Source organism: Podarcis melisellensis (genome assembly GCF_964234715.1).
Source record: "Podarcis melisellensis genome assembly, chromosome: 8".
Taxonomy (NCBI): Eukaryota; Metazoa; Chordata; class Lepidosauria; order Squamata; family Lacertidae; genus Podarcis; species Podarcis melisellensis.
In genome coordinates, this window is record NC_138540.1 from 18,368,431 (window position 1) to 18,389,769 (window position 21,339).

At 48.4% G+C, this 21,339-nt stretch overlaps 1 protein-coding gene across 1 annotated transcript; it reads left to right on the plus strand.

Annotated features, from left to right (window-relative positions):
* Positions 1-3,854: 3,854 nt before the first annotated feature.
* GPR157 (G protein-coupled receptor 157) lies at positions 3,855-20,851 on the plus strand. Its single transcript, XM_081923809.1, has 5 exons — positions 3,855-4,875; positions 10,797-11,010; positions 13,440-13,634; positions 17,184-17,480; positions 19,982-20,851. The coding sequence occupies exons 1-4, from the start codon at positions 4,499-4,501 to the stop codon at positions 17,409-17,411; spliced, it is 1,014 nt and encodes a 337-aa protein (XP_081779935.1). The 5' UTR covers positions 3,855-4,498; the 3' UTR covers positions 17,412-17,480; positions 19,982-20,851.
* The last annotated feature ends 488 nt before the right edge of the window (positions 20,852-21,339 follow it).

Below are 21,339 nucleotides of genomic sequence, written 5' to 3' on the forward strand. Positions count from 1 at the left end.
TCTATCTATCTAGATGATTTCTCTTCCACTTGATTGCCTAAAGACGTTCTCAAAGCAGTTTACCAAAATTTGCTGTATCAATCAAAAACATTATCATTCAAAATTATATATTCCTTTTCAACGCATCTGGGTCTTAAAGCAGCTTAAAATAATTGCACCAAACAACATTTTATAGCCTAACTTAAAATATCAAAGAATAAAATACAGTACCAGAACAGCATTCACGGTGCATAGAAGCCTCCTGAAATAAGTAACCTGGCAGCTGAAACTCGGCAAAGTTAGTGCCTGCCTGAGTTCTAGTGGGAGGGAGTTCCACAGAGATGGACCCCCTACAGTGAAGACCTGTCTCCTCATTGACATGAGGTGTGCTTCTCAACTAGTGGACCATTAGTAGTGTTCCCTCAGATTATCACAGTGATCAACCTGGGATGTCTGAGGCAAGGCATAAATTAAGGACAAATGGAGCCGTGCCCTACCAAGGCAGTAAGGCCACAGCAAGCCCTGCCTTTTTACTTACAACCAGCCCAGGGGGCGGCATGCCTACTGCCTCCCACATTTGCAGGGAGGAGGATGGACACAATGCTAGAATCAGCTCTGCCTCTCATGGGCTCTAGCGCCACCTACTGTTGGGCTCCCTGACTTCCATCCCACCAGACCCAACAGGCCCCAGTTCATATGGCAGCCTTATGGTCTAAGGCAGAGGTTTTCAACCTTTTCGAGTCCACGGCTCCCTTGACCAACTACATTCTTTCTGTGGCACCCCTGTGGGGCTCAGGAGCCCAGTTATGTCACCCCTTGCCTGCCAAGCTGGCAGCCTCTCATCCTTTTTCGAACATCTTCCCTTGTGGAGGGTTCTTTGAGCCTCCTATCCTCTCCCCTCTCCTTGGGAGTCCTTTGGGCATCTGCTGCTGCCATCCCTGGTCTCTGAGCAAAGCCCCCGCCCCGCCCCAAAGAGAGGTGCCTCCCAGAGTTATCTTTCACCTGCAGAGCTTATAGCCAGGGCTGCTGCAACAAACAGCTGTGCAAGCCTTGGGGAGGCAGAAATGTGAGAGGGCATCAGAGGAGGGAGGGAAGGAGAGGGACAGAGGCCAGTGTTGCCCTTGGCACCCCTGACCACCAGTCAAGGCACCCCAGGGTGCCATGGCACACTGGTTGAAAACCACTGGTCTAAGGATTACAGTGGTACCTCGGGTTACATACACTTCAGGTTACATACGCTTCAGGTTACAGACTCCACTAACCCAGAAATAGTACCTTGAGTTAAGAACTTTGCTTCAGGATGAGAACAGAAATTGTGCTCCGGCAGCGCAGCGGCAGCAGGAGGCCCCATTAGCTAAAGTGGTGCTTCAGGTTAAGAACAGTTTCAGGTTAAGAACAGACCTCTGGAACGAATTAAGTACTTAACCCAAGGTACCACTATATTCAGGTCTGCCCTCATTCTTGATCTTCCCTGGTTCTGCTCTTTTGTGCTGTTTTGAAAGGAAAAAAACCCCTGTATTTAAATTGCATTCCTCTTGTACAAACCCTTTGAATATAGAAAATATGCATTTTCAGTTCATTCATCGGTAAAAAATGCATTGCACACATTTTTTACGTGAGATGCATATTTTTGTAATGCACCGAAACTGACTTGCAAAAATCGATCTCCAGGCAATGGAGACACTGATTCCGGCCCCCTGCAAAAAAATATTTCCTACAAAAAGTGGACTGAAGATATTACTCCCCATTCGTAATTTATAGTAACCTGTTCTGTAAAAACCCAGCAGGTAAGCTGTCTCAAGGTATAAAATTAAGCATATATTTCCAGATCAAGCTGCTGTGTTAAAGGCAGAGCAACAGAGGCTGATTGAAAAGTTGGCAACCGTACTCCCAAAGATAACTCTCTCACTTAAAATAAAAAAAAAAGATTGAGGAAAATAATTCTTCTTCTGCTTGATATCTGACTTACCTAAGTGTTCTGACTGTCTGGAAAGAAATGTCTCTTGGAGCCAATGGGACTGATCAGATTAAATGTCAGGGACAGGATAGCAGGCAAGGCAAACATTTCTCATTGTGGAAGGGTGTCAGAGGACGCACCAGTCAGGAAGCTAGATGAGAACTTCGTTATCTCTTAGACAATGGTAGAAACTCCTGATTCCACCCAATTACGATTAAATTCAGTGCCACCAAGCAACTAGATCAGCAGTGGAGAACGTCAGACTCAAAATGCAGCTCTCCAGACCTTTCTGATCTTTTCAACTCTGGCTCCTGCCTGGTGGAACGCTCTGCCTCATGAGACCAGGGCCCTGCAGGATCTGATTTCTTTCCGCAGGGCCTGTGAGACAGAGTTGTTTCGCCTGGCCTTTGGCTTGGAGCCAATTTGATTCCCTCCCCCTCTTTCTTTTTCCTTGCTCCTCCTGTGATGAGGCTGCATTTTAACGTTTTAATGTTGTATTTTAATCTTGTTTTTAAGTTTTATTCATTCAACTTGTTTTCATTTTTGCTTGTTAGCCGCCCTGAGCCCGGCCTTGGCTGGGGAGGGTGGGGTATAAATAAAAATTATTATTATTATTATTATTACAAACCCCAAAATCTGAAACCTGTGCCAAAGTTTTGTAGGATTTGGTAGCAAAACCCCCACGTTTTGTATGTCCCGCAAGCTGAGTAACTGATACTCAAATTGGGGTCCTAGGTATCCCCCCAAAATTTGGGAGTTCATAGTTAATGAAGCTCTCCCACTATGCCTCTTCTTGGCCTGAGGGGAGGACAGAGAGTGGTGTGTAAATGTGTGTGGAGACAGACTATCCTGCAAAGGGAAAACTTAGCATTCATTTGTATTTTGGCCTCTGGCCAAAGAGTCTGCCCCCCTTCATCATTGCCTTGTGGCCCCCAGAAGCTCACACAGAATAGAATACGGCCCTAGGGAGGGAAAGGTTCCCCACAATGGGACTGCAGCATAAAAACTATCCACACATCTCACTCCCCCTTTTGTTTAAAGAGACTAAAACAAATCAATAGTGATTAGATTTTAGTTCGGGTAATCTGTCACATCTCTAAATGAGGGGTGGGGAACAACCAGCCTGCAGTCCGGATGCATCTTGCCGATAACATCTCCTCCCGATGAAAAGAATTCATCTGCTAAAAAGCTACTTTCGACCCTAATTGTGACACAGAGGTGGCAGTTTTTCAGGGGAGGGAGTCGCAGCTGGGGAGGGGAGAGTTAAGTTCTTGCAATGTCCAGGGAAATTATTAGGATTCCACTGTAAGTATCTGTCCTGGTTGGGATCTCAATTATCCCAGGAACTCACTAAATTGCCTTAAATAGACCACTCTCTATCTGCTCCCCGCTACTCCAAACTACAATCTGCAGAGAAATTAAATGCACAAAAAGCCCTGCTGACTCAAGCCAATGGCCCATCTTTTCCATAATTCTGTTTTCACACTGGAGAATCAAATGCCTGTAAGAAGCAATCAGGCAGGAACCTTAGCACAATAGTAACACTGGCCTTCCTTACAGGTTTGTTGTAAGGTTCAGCATAATATAATGACGATCGCTCTGGCACATGTTTGCATCCCGAGAGCTTGATCTGGGACAATGCTGACATCTAGAGGTCGAAGTGGAGAATGCATGCTCTGAAATACAGCCGAGACAATGCGCGAGTCAGTACCATTGATTTCCACTGAGGCTTACTCCCGCGGAAGCAGGTATAATAGGATTGCAGCCTGGGATAACCCGTAGATATTATTAAAATAACGAAATAATAATTAATCCAACGAATAATAAAAAATATGTGAAATTAAGTAAATAATGACTGTATTAATAAAAACAAATTAAGAAAACATATAGTCCACATGGTAAAGATAGGACGGTGCTGGTGCTGCTGTCTTAGAGGAGGGCGCTCTGTGCATGCTCAGAAACTCAGCTTCTGGGGGAAAGGGGCTGGGCCACTTCAAGAGGAAGGCATCTGCCGGCACAGTCTCCTCCATCCAGTCCGCTGTCTACCGCGCTCCGGAGAAGAAGGCAGGGACGCGAAAGGAGGAGCCAGCCAGCAGCCCCCGGCCTGGGTGGGAGGGGACGCGGCGTCGAGGCCTCCGCCCGGGGCTTGAGAAGCGGCAGGGCGGGACGTAGCCGAGAGCCGGAGCCGGAGCCTGCTCTGCCTCCTGCCTCTGGGCGCCTCAGCCGGAGTCTGCAGCCGGCTCCTCCCTCCGCGCTTTGTTTCCCTTTCCTTTGAACTCCCGGGCTCTCCCCCGCGTTCTTCTCCTTTCGCTTTCCCGGGTCTCCCTCGCTCGCTCTCGCTCTCTTTCCGCCATCCCTGCAAAGACACCCCTCCCCTCCTCACTTTCCTTAACTTTCTCCCTTCCTTCCTCGCCTCCCGCGGCGCGCTCTTCCTTTCTCTTAACTCCTTCCCTGATTTGCCCTGCTGAGATTTCTCCCCCCCTCCCAAACACCCACCCACCCACCGCCCCACTCCGACCCCTTCTTCTTGCCTCTGCGGCCAGGCCAGCCTCCCCTTCCGCCATGCCCCACGGCGCTCTGCAGACGGAGCTGTACCCCTTCGAGAGGGTGACGGTGCTGGTCTCGTGCGCCCTCTCCTTCCTCGGGTCTAGCCTCTTGGTGGGCACCCACGCGCTGTGGCCCGAGCTGCGGACGCGGCCCCGGCAGCTCCTGCTCTACCTCTCCTTGGCCGACCTCCTCTCGGCCGCCTCCTACTTCTACGGGGCCCTGAAGGACTTCGGCTCGTCCACGTGGGAATGCGTGGCCCAGGGCGCCGTGTCCACCTTCTCCAACACCAGCTCCTTCTTCTGGACCATGGCCATCGCCTTGTACCTCTACATCAGCATCGTGCAGGGATCGCCGACGGGGACAAGCCTCCTCTGCTTCTTCCACGTGGTGAGGTTCGTGGTCTTCCCCGTCTCTCCATCTTCCCTTTCCTCGGGGACTCCCCTTACGGGCCACTGCCAAAAAAAACCAAGCAGGGAAAACAAAGGTTTTCCTGGAAGTTTTGAACAGAGGAAACTTTCCGGGGAATTTTCCCTGGAAACTTTCGGTGCCAATTAAGGAAGTTTGTTTTAGGGGGCCTTCCCCCCGGGGTGAAGCAAATAAATTTGGGAGCCAAATTGCATGATCTAATCTGGCATAGTTTATCTTCCGTGTATTTAGTAAACTACTCCCCTTGCCTAATAATTGAAATTGCGACTGGCAAACCAATTCATTGATACGAACAACATTTTTGCAGGAAAATGCGGCACAGGGGACTTTCCCACCCCAGCACATCGCTGCCCAGTCCTGGTGTCCAAAGGAGAAATATGCAAGCTTCTGTGGGCAGAAAAGCACCTCTTTCTGTAGCTCATGGGGTGTCCCTCCACAGTGTGGTGTAGTGGTTAGAGTGACAGGCCTGGACTTTGGGGGAATCATAGAATTGTAGAGTTGGAAGGGACCCCTAGGATCATCTCGTCCAACCCCCTTACAATGCTTGTAAGGGGATCAAACCTACAAACTTGGCATTGTCAGCACCATGCTCTAACCAGCTGAAACCAGGGTTCAAATCCTTGCTCAACCATGAAGCTCACAGGGCCAGTCCCTCGCTCTCAGGCTGCTTGGCTTCAGCTGGTAGACCTCAAGGTTCTTGCTAAAATAAGAGAAATAAGAGAAATAAGAAAGCAGTTTCCACAACCACAAGCCTGTAGGCTGCTCCCCTCTAGCACTCTCCATCGCCCTTCACATACTGAGATGGACCAATGGTTCATCCAGCTCAGTGTTGCTTACACTGACCGGCAGCAGCTCTCCAGGGTTCCAGGCAGAGATTCTCAGCCTTACCTGGAGATGCTGGGGATTGAACCTGGGACCTTCTGTACACAGAGCTAGGATCCATCCCTTCCCCCTACTCTCTTTTCTTGCCTACTGATGGAACTTAGATTGTCATTTCCTTGAAACAGGGTGGGGTGAGAATGCGATCAATAGGTGACCTAACAAGAGAGCTTGGGAGGGATCAGCGAGAGAAACAGCAGCTTTAATTCACTTGCTGGGGCTTCCCCTGCCTCCCTCTGTGAGCCGATTTGCCAAGTCGAAGAAAAGCCTTTATTATGCCATGTGAGATGGGCAGTGGTCACATGCCAGCCTCCAAGCTGTGACCACAGTGACCCTTTGATGCTCTGGCCTGCCAGCTGTTCAGCCTGAAGTCATCTAGTTCAGCAAGGGGGTATTTGTTTAATAGGTTACTTATCTTCTTTTTATTCGCCCCCCAGTACCTTTTCAATTAATTTAATGCCAACTTTGTTAACCTGGTACCCTCCAGATGTTTTGGATTATGACGACCCTGATGGGAGCTGCAGTCTTAAACATCTGGAGGGCAGCAGATTGGTGAAGGCTGGTTTCATCCATTTCAGCAGCCGCCTGCTGGCCATAGGAGACGGGATTCCATGGAGGCACAAAAATACAGCAGACAGAGAGCGCTTCCCTGCTCTCTGAGCCCCCAGCGAGCTAGTAAAACATTTTGCGGGCTAGTAATTTTTGTGGGCTTATTTACAAGGCTGCTTTTGTATAGATCCAGCTTCCCCTTTATTGGGGCGGTGGGGGTGGGACTTTTCACGGCAGCTTAAAATGAAATAATAAGCAATTAATCGAATAAACAGTGCTGCACTAAAACTGAGCATAAAACTGCAGCACAGGATATTATCCGAGGAGAGATGCACAAACCATTTCTGTTAGATGAAAAATCACGGAAGCAAGGTGGACTTAGCCTGGTTCCTAGAGCTGCAGTCTCCTGCCCATTTACTTGGAGAGAGGATGTAGCTCTGGTGGAGTACCTGCTTTGCATGCAGAAGGTTCCAGGTTCAATCCCTGGCATCTCCAAGTAAGGAGTCAAAAAGGGGACCTTTTTTCAGCCCAAGGGTTGTGCTCCCTTATGGGTGATCTTCTAGGGGGCCCATGCAAGTGGTAGGTGGGGTCAGAGGCAAAAGTGGGCGGAGTAACAGCTGCGGCTCCTCCCGTTGCACAATACAGTGGTACCTCGGGTTACATATGCTTCAGGTTACACACTCCACTAACCCAGAAATAGTGCTTCAGGTTAAGAACTTTGCTTCAGGATAAGAACAGAAATCGGGCTCCTGCGGCGCGGCAGCAGCAGGAGGCCCCATTAGCTAAAGTGGTGCTTCAAGTTAAGAACGGACCTCCAGAACGAATTAAGTACTTAACCTGAGGTACCACTGTACAGGTTTCTTGGCATATCCCTCTCTCTACTCATCCTAGCAAGCAAGATGGATTTTCATGATTCTTATGCTGGATGGATCAAAGGTTTGGCTATGGAAGCATTGTGTGCTCAGTCGTTCTCCCAGACCTCAGGAGGAAAACCTGTTCTGCGCTTGTCCTGGCAAGGATTTGAACTCTGCCCATCCTAGTGCTGACATGCCGTTTGACATGTTTGTCTCCTCTCTGTCTCCTTGAGAAGTTGGCCATCATGAGCACAGCGCTTGGGTGTGGCTTGAGATTACCTTTGTTTGTCTCCCAGAATAGCTTCTGTTCTCCTAGGTAGGTGAGGCCTGTCTATTGGAGTAAGAAGCTTCTCTTTCCCATCCAAACCACACGCTTTCACCTGACCTATATCTGGAGGTAGCAGTACGCTGGCAGTAAGTTTTTGCAAAGTTCGATAGCATTCTGGGTGGCTCAGATTTTGTCTTTGGGACTGCAGTGCAAAATAGCAGGCTCCACACTCAATTTTGCCCTCTGCACATGCTTTTTGCGCTCTATGGTCAAGATCCATCGGTAGGCACCTATAACATGCTTAACAGGTGGTTACACTGGCTTTTGGCCCAGCCAGACTCCATACATACCAATCATTTTAAGCACGTTTCCCCACCCAAAGAATTCTGGGAATATGATAGCCTGTGTGGATTGGTGGTTAGAGTGTCGGATTAGAGCCCGGGAGATGAGGGTTCGAATCCATACTCTGCCATGAATTAAACTCAGGAATCTGAAATGAGAGCCATTACAATGAGAGCCGGCATGGTGTAGTGGTTACCTGGAAGACATGGGAGACATGGTCAAAACAAAAAAAAATTCCTTCCAGTAGCACCTTAAAGACCAACTAAGTTAGTTCTTGGTATGAGCTTTCGTGTGCATGCACACTTCTTCAGATACATGGGAGACATGGGTTCGAATCCCCACGGACATGAAGCTCACTGGGTGATCTTGGGCCATTCACTGCCTCTCAGCCTTGCCTACCTCGCAGGGTTGTCGTTGGGATTAAATGAGGGGGTGGAGAACCATGTCCACTACCTTGAGCACCTTGGAGGAAAAGGTGGGCTATAAAGTCTGGTGTGTCTCTGGGAGGTGCGTTGCTCTTGTGGCCACTGGGTGCTGAGCAGAACAACAGTCCCAGAACAGTGACTCATGCAGAAACACGACAGGTAGACTCATTGGAGATGAGGTTTCCTTAATATGGAACATTTAGGGAGGAGGCTAAAGGTGAAAACAGGGTTCTTGGCACGACGAGCCAATGCAATGTAGTGCTGCTGCCCCACTCTTGTACTTGGGGGGGGGTTACCTTTGTCTGTTGGAAACTCTCAAAGCGCTTGGGTGCCAGTATTGGAGCGCCTTGCCCATCGATGGTGTTTCTCAAGTGCGTAAGAGGCTTTTTTTGTTTTGAAACTCTTTAGGACTGGCAGTGAGATTTGGAATGAAAGACTAGACGGGCTGGTCACCTGCAAAGGGACATCAACAAGCAGTCAGCCTCTTAGCTTGTGACTAGGGCATATTTATAGCTCACTGCAGGAAGGGAAGGCCTTTCAGAAAGCCAGCTGATTCTTAGGCAGCCAGGCACAACTTATATTCATTATTTATTTGCATATTCATAACCTACACTTTCATAACCTATGCCAAAGGTCGCTTATGTGACTGAAATGCTTTTATCTGTGTTTTAATTCATGTAAGCAACTTTGAGTCCCCAGTCTGGGGGGGGGGGGAGGCGGGATATAATAAATAAATAAATTTGTTTGTTTCATGGAGTTTATACACTGCTTGCTTGAAAAAAAATACAAAAAAATAGAATCATCACCAAGAAAAATTAAGAACAATAGTTTAAGGCTTTTGAAAAGTTAACTCGCATCAGCTTTCTAAACATCTAGGTAGGCTTTTCTAAACAAAAATGTGTTTAGCAGTTGTTGAAAACAGTACATTGATGGCGCCTGCCTGATATCAATAATATGATAAAATCAATCAGTATCTGTAAAATGTAAATTTAAAAACAATAGGTCAAAGAGAGAAATTCATACTGTAAACACCTGTCTAAAAAGTAGAGTTTGTCAAAGTCATCCCAAGAGAAGGCAGGGGTCGTTGCTGCCAAACCTCAAGCAGCAGGGAGTTCCACAGGGCAGGGCCTGCCACATGAAAGACTCAGTCCCTGGCGAAGGCCAACCTAATCTCACAGGTGTGTGAGGAACCACCAGAAATGCACCATCAGAGGATATACCAGTGATCAAGGTGGAGTATAAGGGATCAGGGGGTCCTTAAGTTACTTTGGAGGTAAGGCATTTAAGGCTTTCTGAACTGACGCAACAACCTTGATCCTGGAAGCAAATCAGGAGTGTTTGAGCATCCTGTGAAGATTGAGTGGAAAGTGATAGTAATATCCACCTGGTCTGTTTGTCTGGGAATTGGCCAGCTCACAGTCACTTGATTTGGTTGCAGGTAGCATGCATTACTTACCTGGCAGGGGAGACACCTTGATCGTGCATTACAGATGTAAACCAGTCTTGCAATCTGTTTTAACACTTTTGATGCCAGACCAAGGCATGGTGGGAATCGCAGGTTGATGAGGGATTACGAACAAAGGAAGCTGAAATCCCAGAGAGCTGTTGCCAGTCAGTATCAACAATACTGAGCTAACTTAGTGGTTGGGGCAACCCAGTCAGATGGGCAGAATTATTACGGCTATGGTTATTCTAGTATACGGCAGATTCCATGTCTTAAGAAAAAGGCTGCAGCCTTGCATGCAGAAGGTTCTGGGTACAGTTCCTGGCAGTGCTGGGAGATACCCTGATGTGCTGCTGCTAGTCAGTGTAGACACCACTAAGCTAGATGGAACCTAAACATGCAGCATTAGCCAACAGGTTTAGAATAGACCACACACACACACACACACATTTCCCATGCTTTGGGATCAAATGCCTTCTCATCAGTTGGTCAGTCACGTCTCGGGTCAACTGGCTGAAGTCCGTCTTGCTGAAGTCAATGTTTGCATCTCGCTAGGTTGCAGCATAACGCCTTTGCACAATTGAGCAAATAGGCTTGTCCTCTCATAAACTCTGTTCTAGTTCTGGGATGGGAGGGCAGAATATCCGGATGATAAGGAAAGGGGAGGCAGAAAATTAAGAGGCGATTTCCTTAACCCTTGAGAGTGATTTCTGGAGCTGCAGGTGCCAAGGATTGAGATGCAATTGTGTCTGCTTAGAGCACCACCTGGAATGGCTATCTCCACTGCCCAGACTGGCTCCTTGAGATCTTCTGCAGGCAGCTCAGGTTGTGGCTTGTCATCTCTAAAGATTTGGAGGGTGAAGACCGTGGCACCTGGTGCTCCTTGAGAGTGGTAGGGCAGAGGACAAGGGTGCGTGTTGGACAGGGGAGTCTTCCCACTTGCTTTCCTTGCAATGAGGAGAAATTGATTTGAATGTGAACCTTCCTAATTCAGGCTCCGTGGATTGCTGTGCAAACCAACACGTGGCTATCCTTCAAAATCGAGTATCACTATCCATGAATTTTTTGACACAGTTCCTGAACTGGAACCAAAACATGCCTAACTATTCCCCCTCTCTGCCTGCAGCTGGGGAGTGCCGCTCGTCATCACCGTGTTGGCCGTGATTCTGAAGAAGATCGGTTACGACGCCTCCGATGTCTCTGTGGGCTGGTGCTGGATCGACATCGAGGCGGAGGACCGGATCCTGTGGATGCTCCTCGCAGGGAAGCTGTGGGAGATCCTGGCCTACGTGACTCTCCCGGTCTTCTATATCCTCATAAAGAAGCACATCAACCGAGCGGTAGGTATTTTTTTTTCCAGGTAGGGGAAGACTAATTGTCTAGGGTGAGCATGAATTTCCTCCAGGATTCAGGTATGCGAGTGGCCATTTGGGGCCTAAGGGCTATGCTTTCTTGTTGTCATCATTGCCTCATCCAGCAGGGATGTTGACACAAAATTGGAGGCTGCAGGAGCACCGTGTGGGGAGTCAGGGATGGGTCAGGCTTGGAACTGATTGCAGGAGGAGCTTTGCGCCTGAGACTAGAACTCCCAGAGGAACATCCCAGACCAACAGGGCCTATAGGCCCAGAACCTGGACCCCTCACATTCTCCTGAAAAACCAGGCCTCCCAACATTCATTTCATTTCATTTATTAGGCTTATAGGGGAGCAGAACTGACTTCACCTGTAGATGCGTTATTTTCCACTGCGTGGTGTCATCGCAGTCCCCAAACCTACGAAAATAGTTTTGCAGTTAGAATGCCCATGTTGTTATGCTCATTTTGCAATAAGTGTCTGTCCCCGTTGGTGGGTGCGTTTTGTTTGTTTCATTCTGGCTTTTCCTGGTGGTGGAGAGTAATTTTCTGGCAACAGAAATAATTCCAGATTCTCATGCCGTTCCATCCTCCTCTGCAGGGGGCCAGACAGCTGCCCTAGTCGTCTGGCTAAAAACAAGTCACGATTGGTGGGTTGGAACAGGTGTTGGCAGTGGGACGGTCTTGTAACTGGAACTGCCCCAGGCTGTCGCATTCCACGCCGGACGTTCCAAGCCAGCGTCTTTCCCTTTGCGTATCTGTATTTGAGCACGAATGACTCCACATTAGATATTCCTGAGCCACTTCCAAAGCTGCTGGGGGGTGGTTCCCCACTAAGTCCTGCTCGGATCCAACCCATTGATATTAAGGGACCTAAGAGAGCCAGAGGGGTGTAGTGGTTAGAGCGTTTGGCTAGGATCTGGGAGAGCAGGGTTTGAATCCCCATTTGTCCACAAAGCTCACTGGGTGACCCTGGGCCAGTCATTGCCTCTCAGCCTAACCTACCTTGCTGGGTTGTTGTGAGAATGAAATGGGGAGGAGAGAATCATGTATGGTGCTTGAACTCCTTGGACGAGAGGAGGGAGACAACACAAGGAAGGAAGGAAGGAAGGAAGGAAGGAAGGAAGGAAGGAAGGAAGGAAGGAAGGAAGGAAGGAAGGAAGGTGACGTTTGGTGGGTCAGTAAGCAGGTCTCTGGCTGGCGCTATACATAGGTGCAAAGAGTGTCCCTCGTTCAGAGTTTTACCTCTGCTACTAACTCCAGTCAATCAATCAATCAATCAATCAATCAATCAATCAATCAATCAGTTATAGCAACCCTTAAGCAGCCCACAGTTTCTCAGCCCATAGTGCCCATCTGCAGTGAAGCCTGATACTGACCAACCTCACAATTGTAACAATTACTGAGTTAACGTTCAAAGCAATTCATGTGCCCCATGGGGCAGGGAATATTTCCAGACTGAGGGCCGCATTCCATTCTAGGCAATCTTCCAGGGGCCGTGTGGCAGGCATGGTCAGGGCTACTGTCCAGGGTTGCCATATTTTGGCAAAATCACACAAAAATAAGTTGTTGACCTATTTTTAAGGGAAATCGCCAAATACGACATTGCCCACATGGGTTGCCATACATCCAGATTTTCCCGGACACTTTGCCTATTTCCGCCCAGACACTGCTTCTGACTGTAGCATTCTGACTATTTCTGGGAAATTCTGGACAAATGGGAACCCTACTAGTGTCAAAGGTGGGTGGAGCAATGAAAGCGGATGTTACCTTTTGCTACTTTCTACACACTCTTCTACGTGTCGGGACGCGGGTGGCGCTGTGGGTTAAACCACAGAGCCTAGGACTTGCCGATCAGAAGGTCAGCTGTTCGAATCCCTGCGACGGGGTGAGCTCCCGTTGCTCGCTCCCTGCTCCTGCCAACCTAGCAGTTCGAAAGCCTGTCAAAGTGCTAGTAGATAAATAGGTACCGCTCTGGCGGGAAGGTAAACGCCGTTTCCATGCGCTGCTCTGGTTCACCAGAAGCGGCTTAGTTATGCTGGCCACATGACCTGGCTTAGTTATACTGGCCACTGTTCGCCGGCTCCCTCGGCCAGTAAAGCGAGATGATCGCCGCAACCCCAGAGTCGGCCATGACTGAACCTAATGGTCAGGGGTTCCTTTACTTTTTTTTTACACGCTCTTCTTGCACGCCCCTCTCTCTATCCAAGCGAACAAGAGGCACGATCAGAGTTCAATAGCACATCCCTGAATCGGGGTTGGTGAGGTGTGTGGTGAGGGCCTGGCAGGGGGACTCTGGGGGCCGCAGTCAGCCTCTGGACTTTGAGGTTCCCCACCCTAGAGACAGATGCTAAATTGATCCTGCCCCCACCCACGCTTTCTCCTCGCTCCTCATGGTGGTCTTCCTTTTCCCAAAGCATGCTGCGCTGTCAGAGTACCGCCCTATCCTGTCGAGGACCCCGGCTTTACACCTGAGGACTTCTGTAGCGGATAAGAAGCTGATCCTGATTCCAGTGATATTCATTTTCCTCCGAATCTGGAGCACCATCCGGTTCATCTTGACGCTGTGCAGCTCCCCTGCTGTTCAAAACCCGCTGCTGGTGGTACTTCACGTGAGTAACTTATTTGATTGTTTGATTATTTGATTGTTGTTAGCCGCCCTGAGCCCGGCTTCGGCTGGGGAGGGCGGGATATAAATAAAATTTATTATTATTATTAACTTAGCTATAAGGCGGGTGGGAGGTCCTGGAATGTGGTCACTTCATCCTAGAGGTTCCCAAAAGGTCTATGAGGCAGACTTTCACTTATTTATTTTTATTGTGACATGAATATTTATTTTTGTTGTGACATTAAAACTTTTCTTCCAAGGACCTCAAGGCAATGTTTGTGGTTCTTCCCCTGCAGTGCCTTATTTTATCTTCACAACAACCCTGTGAGGTGGGTCAGGCTGAGAGGTAATTTAGTAGCCAAAGGGCTCCTGTTCAAGCTTCAGGGCTGAGTGAGAATCATCATCATATTTATACCCCACCCATTTGGCTGAGTTTCCTCAGCCACTCTGGGCAGCTCCCAACAGAATATAAAAAATGTGATAAAACACCAAACATTAAAAACTTCCCTAAACAGGGCTGCCTTCAGGTGTATTCTAAAAGTCAGATAGATGTTTATTTCCTTGACATCTGAAGGGAGGGCGTTCCACAGGGCGGGTGCCACCACCAAGAAGGCCCTCTGCCTGGTTTCTCTGTAGCTTCACTTCTCACAGTGAGGGAACAGCCAGAAGGCCCTCGGAACTGGAACTCAGTGTCCTGGCTGAATGATGGGGGTGGAGACGCTCCTTTTTGTCCTCTGTCTTTTTATCCCCTGCAGCACACACCTTTCAGTATTTTGAAAAGCATTGTGTAATGGATAATAATAATAATAATTTATTTGTACCCCACCCATCTGATGGGTTGCCCCAGCCACTCTGGGTGGCTTCCAGCATATATAAAAACATAGTAAAACCTTAAATCTTAAAAAGCTTCCCTATACAGGGCTGCCTTCAGATGTTTCCTAGGTGTTATATAATTACTCATCTCCTTAACATCTGATGGATAAATAAAGGCACAGCTTGATATTCATTTGCATCAGCCACTGGTTTCTGCAACTTGAGTCCAAAATGCAAACATGTGTAAACTACTAAGCCAGCGACAGAAAAATTAAAATTAAAATTAAAAAAATGCTAATGCAATTTTAGGCTGCATCAACAGAAGTAGGTGCCAGCTGCTTTGATAAACCTTGGGCAAAGAAACAGCTGATATATAAAACCATTTGGACCAGTAGTCATTGCTACCATTATCTAATCCCCTTTCAAAGGCATCCAGGGAGAATGCAATGAATAAGAAGATAAAAAAAGCCCGGTGTGATTAGACCAAAGGAGCTCTCCAGCACACTATTTTGGGCTGCGTACACACCATATATTTAAAGCATGTCCCCTTCTCCTTTCCAATAATCCTGAGAATTGTAGTTTACCCCTTATAGGAGGAGATAAAAAGGAAAAAGGAGCCTATTGATGCATGCGGTGGTCTTGCAAACCAGTGTACAAATTTGGGGAAGAGGTAATAAAGGAAATTCCTGATATAATAGGTGCAGCACTGCCTTTAAGCCCCAAACTGTGCCTTCTATCAATTTTTGATGGGTCAAATGCAGACTTAATATGTAAACTACTTTTTCTATTAATAGCTGCTCATTTGACCAAATCACAGGACTGGGAGGAGTTGTTGGGGTTTGTTTGTTTGTTTGTTTGTTTGTTTGTTTGTTTGATGATTTATGTCCATAAAGTAATGTTTATTCTCATTTCTGAGAAACTGACTTATGAAACTTATTTGGGGTGCAGCTAAATCTCCATTGGTTACTTATATGATTAGTCAATCATAGAGATGGCAAGTTCTGATGGAATATGCCTTTGTTTGGTGTTCACAATATTTGGTTTGTAGTCTTTTTGTGTCGGGTTGTATCTTGTATGGCATAGCAGAATTGGCCGCATAGAATCATAATTGGAAGGGACCTCAAGGTTCATCTAGTCCAACCCTCCAATGCAGGAACCTCAACACAAGGTCCCCCATCCAATTTGAACCCATATCGGACCCTGCTTAGGTTTGCAATTGTGCTAGCAGTTTTATTGCTGCACCACTGGGAGGCCATAAGCCACATTCTACATTTGTAAGAACTCCAATATTTTAGTGTGGCAGCATCTGCACTTTGGAACTCCCTGCCTATTGATATCAGGCAGGCTGCCTTCACCGTACTCTTTTTTGGCGCCTGCTAAAAATATTTTGGTTTAGACAGGGCTACGCAGATGCTTAGAAGGTCGCTGTGAGTCTTAATCTGTTTTTAATCTGTTTTAAGCTTCCAAATGCCTTAAATTATTGCTTGGTGATAATTTTATCATTTTATCATTTTTTTGTGTTTGTGTAAACCAGGGATGTAAAAAGGGACGCGGGTGGCGCTGTGGGTTAAACCACAGAGCCTAGGACTTGCTGATCAGAAGGTCGGCGGTTCGAATCCCCGTGACGGGGTGAGCTCCCGTTGCTCAGTCCCAGCTCCTGCCAACCTAGCAGTTCGAAAACACAAAGTGCAAGTAGATAAATAGGTACCACTCTGGTGGGAAGGTAAACGGTGTTTCCGTGCGCTGCTCTGGTTCGCCAGAAGTGGCTTAGTCATGCTGGCCACATGACCCGGAAGCTGTACGCTGGCTCCCTCGGCCAATAAAACGAGATGAGCGCCGCAACCCCAGAGTCGGTCACAACTGGACCTAATGGTCAGGGGTCCCTTTCCCTTTACTAAGCTTCCAAATGCCTTAAATTATTGCTTGGTGATAATTTTATCGTTTTATCTTTTTTTGTGTTTGTGTAAACCAGGGGTGGCCGATTCCCGAGACTGCGATCTACTTGCAGAGTTAAAAACTGGCTTTTTTAGGGAAGAGGAAGGCCCGTTCTTTAGGGGTTCAGGTCAAAGTTGTTGAGCTTCTTTTTATGGGCTGCAGGGCTAAAATATTTAGCTTTTTTAAGGGGAGCCAAAGTTCTTGGGCTTCTTAGCGGGGAGCCAGTGATCTACTCGTGATCTACCACAGACATCCAGTGATCTACCAGTAGATCACGATCTACCTGTTGGCCGTGCTTGGTGTAAACCATTTTGAGGTTGTATTTTTACAGTCAAGCGGTGTATACTGTTGGCTATTTGCAGTTTAGTTGCGCTGCAGAAAGCTTGCTGGGGAGACCACGCATTACAAGGAACTCAAAAATAACATTAACAAGGTTTTAATAACAAAAACAAAAACTCCTTTTACAGTAAATATATCAACAAGCATGACCCAACCACCAACCCATCCCCCAGGGTTACTGAGAGAGCTAGGTGCTGCTCTTTATATACTATACCTAATTGCTGACACAGCTTAATTAAGACAACTTAGCAGCACCTGCTATACTGTTTCACAGCCGTAAAACTGGGTCTCGATATTTGCTCTGGCCCTTAAAGACATACACATCTTGTGGAACAATAATGAACCTTCACATTTAAAGAGACCATTCAACATTTTGAGGTTGTATTTTTACAGTCAAGCGGTGTATACAATTTATGAATTGAAGGCTGAGTTTTCCCATGAACCACCTGTCTCTCTCCCTCCCCAGGGCATCGGTAACACATTCCAAGGTGGCGCCAACTGCATCATGTTCGTCCTTTGCACGCGGGTCGTCCGGAACAAGCTTCTTTCCTCCCTGTGCTGCTGGAGATCCAGTAGCCAGGAGCATTCCCTGGCGAGCCCAGATAGCCGCTCCCAGGGCCCTGATTCGGCCACCAAGGACTGGGGGGATGCGCGAGAAGGCGACCGAGCGAGAGCGGAATTCTCCAGCACCTGAGCCTCAAAGGAACGCCCCTGTTTCAGTAGAAGACGGGGCCTTGCCCGGTCAGGATTTTATCTTGTGAGTGTTTTCAGCTTTTGAGGGCTTCTGGCAAAGATTTGGGGTTACCCCCAACTCGAAGCGGACCCACTGAAATGAATGTACCTCAGTTAGCCGTACTCATTTGTGGCAGTGAGTCTACTCTTGAGTCAAACCTACAACCCTCGGCCAGGTATTTCACAGCCAAAACGAGGAATTGAGGCTGCCTCCACACTGGGAATTTACTGTGGACTAGCTGCGCTTCGTTCACTCACATTTTGTGCGGCGTCTGCACAGTGTCGTGAACAAAACGTATCCTGTTTCCCTTGTTCGGCTTCTCCCCCCCCCCCCAATCTGCAACAGAAACCAGACTAAAAAATGTAGTGGAATTTCCCCTGACACAGAATGCAGGTGGCATAATGACATTGCTGTAGCCATTTTCGAGGTTGTGTCTTCTAGCCACTTCCTTCTCTATGGTCTGCCACGTCTCTCTAGGAATCAATCCCTGGCATCTCCAGGGAGGCTGAGAATGTCCCCTGCCTGAAGACTCTGTAGAAGGTGTCTTCCTTCCTATGCCCCTCAGGGGAGGTGGAAATAAAAGGGATGTTTCTGAGACATAGCTGTCAACCGTCCCTTATTTGGCGGGAAACTGCCTTATCCGAGCGCCATGTCCCACTGCTGTCCCTTATTGATGATGTCCCTTAAATTTCCTGGGTTTCAAAGGAAGCAGCTCCTCTCCCTCCCTGCCTGCCAGCCAGGGAGGAGGGAGGCTCCAGCTGTGTTGATTGGCTGCCTTGCTCACCCAATAAGGAGTCTAAGAACGACTGGGGGGTGGAGCTTGCATGCCTTGTGCCAATCAAATCGGCCGCGTTGCCTGGGGATTCGCCTTTGCTCAGCGCTTCCCAGCGGAGAGGGACGATGGTTTTCCTTGCTGCATCCCCTTTGCTGGGTTGCTGCGCCGTGGGAAGCACCGCTTGAGGCTTCGTTTGGCTGCTGGCTGGGCTTTCTGCCTTTGGCTTGGAGGGGCTTAGAAGTGGAACATACAGTGGTGCCTCGCAAGACGAAATTAATTCGTTCCGCAAGTCTCTTCGTCTTGCGAGTTTTTCGTCTTGCGATGCACGGTTTTCCATAGGAATGCATTGAAAATCAATTAATGCGTTCCTATGGAAAACGCCTTCCCCCGACCTCTTCTGGCGGGCGGCATTTTAAAATCACCCGGGACAGCGGAGGACTTCTCCGCTGTCCGGGGCGATTTAAAAGCCCCTGGGAAGGCAGGCAGGGGGGACAAAGGCTTTCTCGCCCCGCCGCTCGGCTTCGGGACATCGTTCCGATGCCGGGCGGCGGGGGGAGGCTTTCTCGCCCGGCCGCCCGGCTTCGGGACATCGTTCCGATGCCGGGCGGTGGGGGGAGGCGTTCCTGCCCCACCGCCCGGCATCGGGACGATGCCCCGAAGCCGGGCGGCGAGGGGAGGCTTTCCCGCCCCGTCGCCCGGCATCGGGACATGGTTCCGATGCCGGGCGGCGGGGGGAGGCTTTCTCGCCCCGTCGCCCGGCATCGGGACGATGCCCCGAAGCCGGGCGGCGGGGGGAGGCGTTCCTGCCCGGCCGCCCTGCATCGGGACGATGCCCCGAAGCCGGGCGGCGGGGGGAGGCTTTCCCGCCCCGTCGCCCGCCATCGGGACATGGTTCCGATGCCAGGCGGCGGGGGGAGGCTTTCCCGCCCCGTCGCCCGGCATCGGGACATGGTTCCGATGCCGGGCGGCGGGGGGAGGCTTTCTCGCCCCGTCGCCCGGCATCGGGACGATGCCCCGAAGCCGGGCGGCGGGGGGAGGCGTTCCTGCCCGGCCGCCCTGCATCGGGACGATGCCCCGATGCCGGGCGGCGGGGGGAGGCTTCAAAAGCCGTCCGGGGGCTTTTAAATCGCCCCGGACAGTCCCGGGGCGATTTAAAAGCCCCCGGTTAGGCAGGCAGGGGGGGCAAAGACTTTTGCCCCCCGCCCGCCTTGGGAAGAGGTCCAGGACCTCTTCCCAAGGCGGGCGGGGGGGGCAAAAGTCTTTGCCCCCCCTGCCTGCCTTCAAAAGCCGTCCGGGATAGCGGGAAGCGCTTCCCTGCTATCCCGGACCGCTTTTAAAATGCTGGCGGTGGGGAGCAAAGCCTTTCGCCCCCGCCGGCCTTCCTGGACCTCTTCTGAAGTCCGGAGGGGGGAAAAAGGCTTTGCTCCCCACCGCCAGCATTTAAAAAAAGGTCCCCGAGATTTCCCTATGGGCTTTCGTCTTGCGATGCAAGCCCATAGGGAAAATCGTCTAGCGAAGCGTCGCAAAACCCGAAAAACCCTTTCGTCTTGCGGGTTTTTCGTCTTGCGAGGCATTCGTCTTGCGGGGCACCACTGTACCTGTGCTTGGAAAATCCCTTATTTTGGCTGTTGATCCCTTATTTTAGAGGCTGCTGGTCCTTTATTTTCAAATCTGTAAGTTGACAGCTATGTTCTGAGCACAACTAGCTCTCCTCTCACTGACTCACTCTTTGTTTTGCTGTCTGGGCAGGTAACAGAAATGCCTCCAAGTGCCTACAGAGGGAGCTACTTGCCTGAGAAAAAAGTAGCCAAAGTTTTCACGGGTCTGCAGTGAGGGGGCTCTTATGATGAACGTGCCCCTTTCTGGAATCCAGTTCCTCGGCTGACTTTTCACTTCTCTCTCTCTCTCTTTTTTATTGTGGGGGTGTTGCAAAGATACTTCCCAGCTTCCACTTTTAATTCTTCTCCTCTAAGGCTTGTTTTAGTGCTGTAGTTTTCTTTTAAGAGACTTGGGGGAATTCTCAAAGCTTTAGCAAGGGCTTCTTTTCAGGATCAGGCGGGGAGGAAGGCGAGGGAGAAAACCCTGTAAGGGATTTGACTGTTGCAGATTCACTCCACAAAGAGGAAGTGCTCCAGATTTTAGGTTTTGCATGGTTGGTTGACTTATAGCGGCTGGTGCGTTCCAAGCAGCCTCCAGGTGTTTTCGACTGACTACAACTCTCATCATCCCAAACCAGCTTGCCAGAACATTGGGTCTCCACGTGGAGAGGTGGGTTTTTCTTTCAAAGTGTCCTCGCTTCAGAAATTTCCTACAGGACAAAAGAAGAGAGGAAGAGTCTGTGATTCGCTGCGGAGCTTTCCTGTGCAAATAGATATAACCCGTGAGACTCCCTGGACTTGTATCTTTCCAGAGGACTGTGGACTGAACACTGTTTAAAAAGATCATGTTTCCTGTTGGAATTGTCATAATTATGCACTGGAGTTTTGTGTGTGGTTTTTTTAATTATAATTTTTTTTATAAAACAAGTAGACAGAGACTAACTTTGAGCTGCTACCTTAAGTTTTCTGGTTTTTCTTTCTTTTTTAAAGAAATGAATAAATAAAGTAGCTACCATTTTGGTGAACAACCTTTGTAAGAACTACGAATCCTTTATTTATTTATCTATTTATCGTTGTTGTTTTAATTTCGATTCATGCATCCCTTCCCACGAGGCATCCCGGAGTGATTTGCGATAGGAGAACATATTTAAAAACATTTATATAGATAGTTTTTAAAATTATAATATATATATTTTTTTAAAAAAAACCAAGTTTAAAGCAACAAAAGCCCATATATAAAATCAAATTTCAAATCCGAGACAGGATCTTTATCCACTGGGATAAAGATTTAGAAGGCTCCTTGAAAGAGAGAATATTTAGCAGGAACATATATAATTTTTTAAAATGAATTTTATTAGTATTTTCCACACAACAACAACAACCCGAAAGATATCAAAAAATAATAATACACAACACACAAAAATCAACATTCAAAAACTAAAATAACACACAACAAAAACAAATCCATATCTTACAAGTTAATATTATAAACACTAAAACAACAACAAGACATTGA

Coding starts and splice junctions, on each gene's coding strand:
- GPR157 (XM_081923809.1), top strand. CDS start 4,499: ATGCCCCACGGCGCTCTGCAGACGGAGCTGTACCCCTTCGAGAGGGTG. Junction 11,011..13,439: donor AGAAGCACATCAACCGAGCG/GTAGGTATTTTT, acceptor CTTTTCCCAAAG/CATGCTGCGCTGTCAGAGTA. Junction 13,635..17,183: donor CGCTGCTGGTGGTACTTCAC/GTGAGTAACTTA, acceptor CTCCCTCCCCAG/GGCATCGGTAACACATTCCA.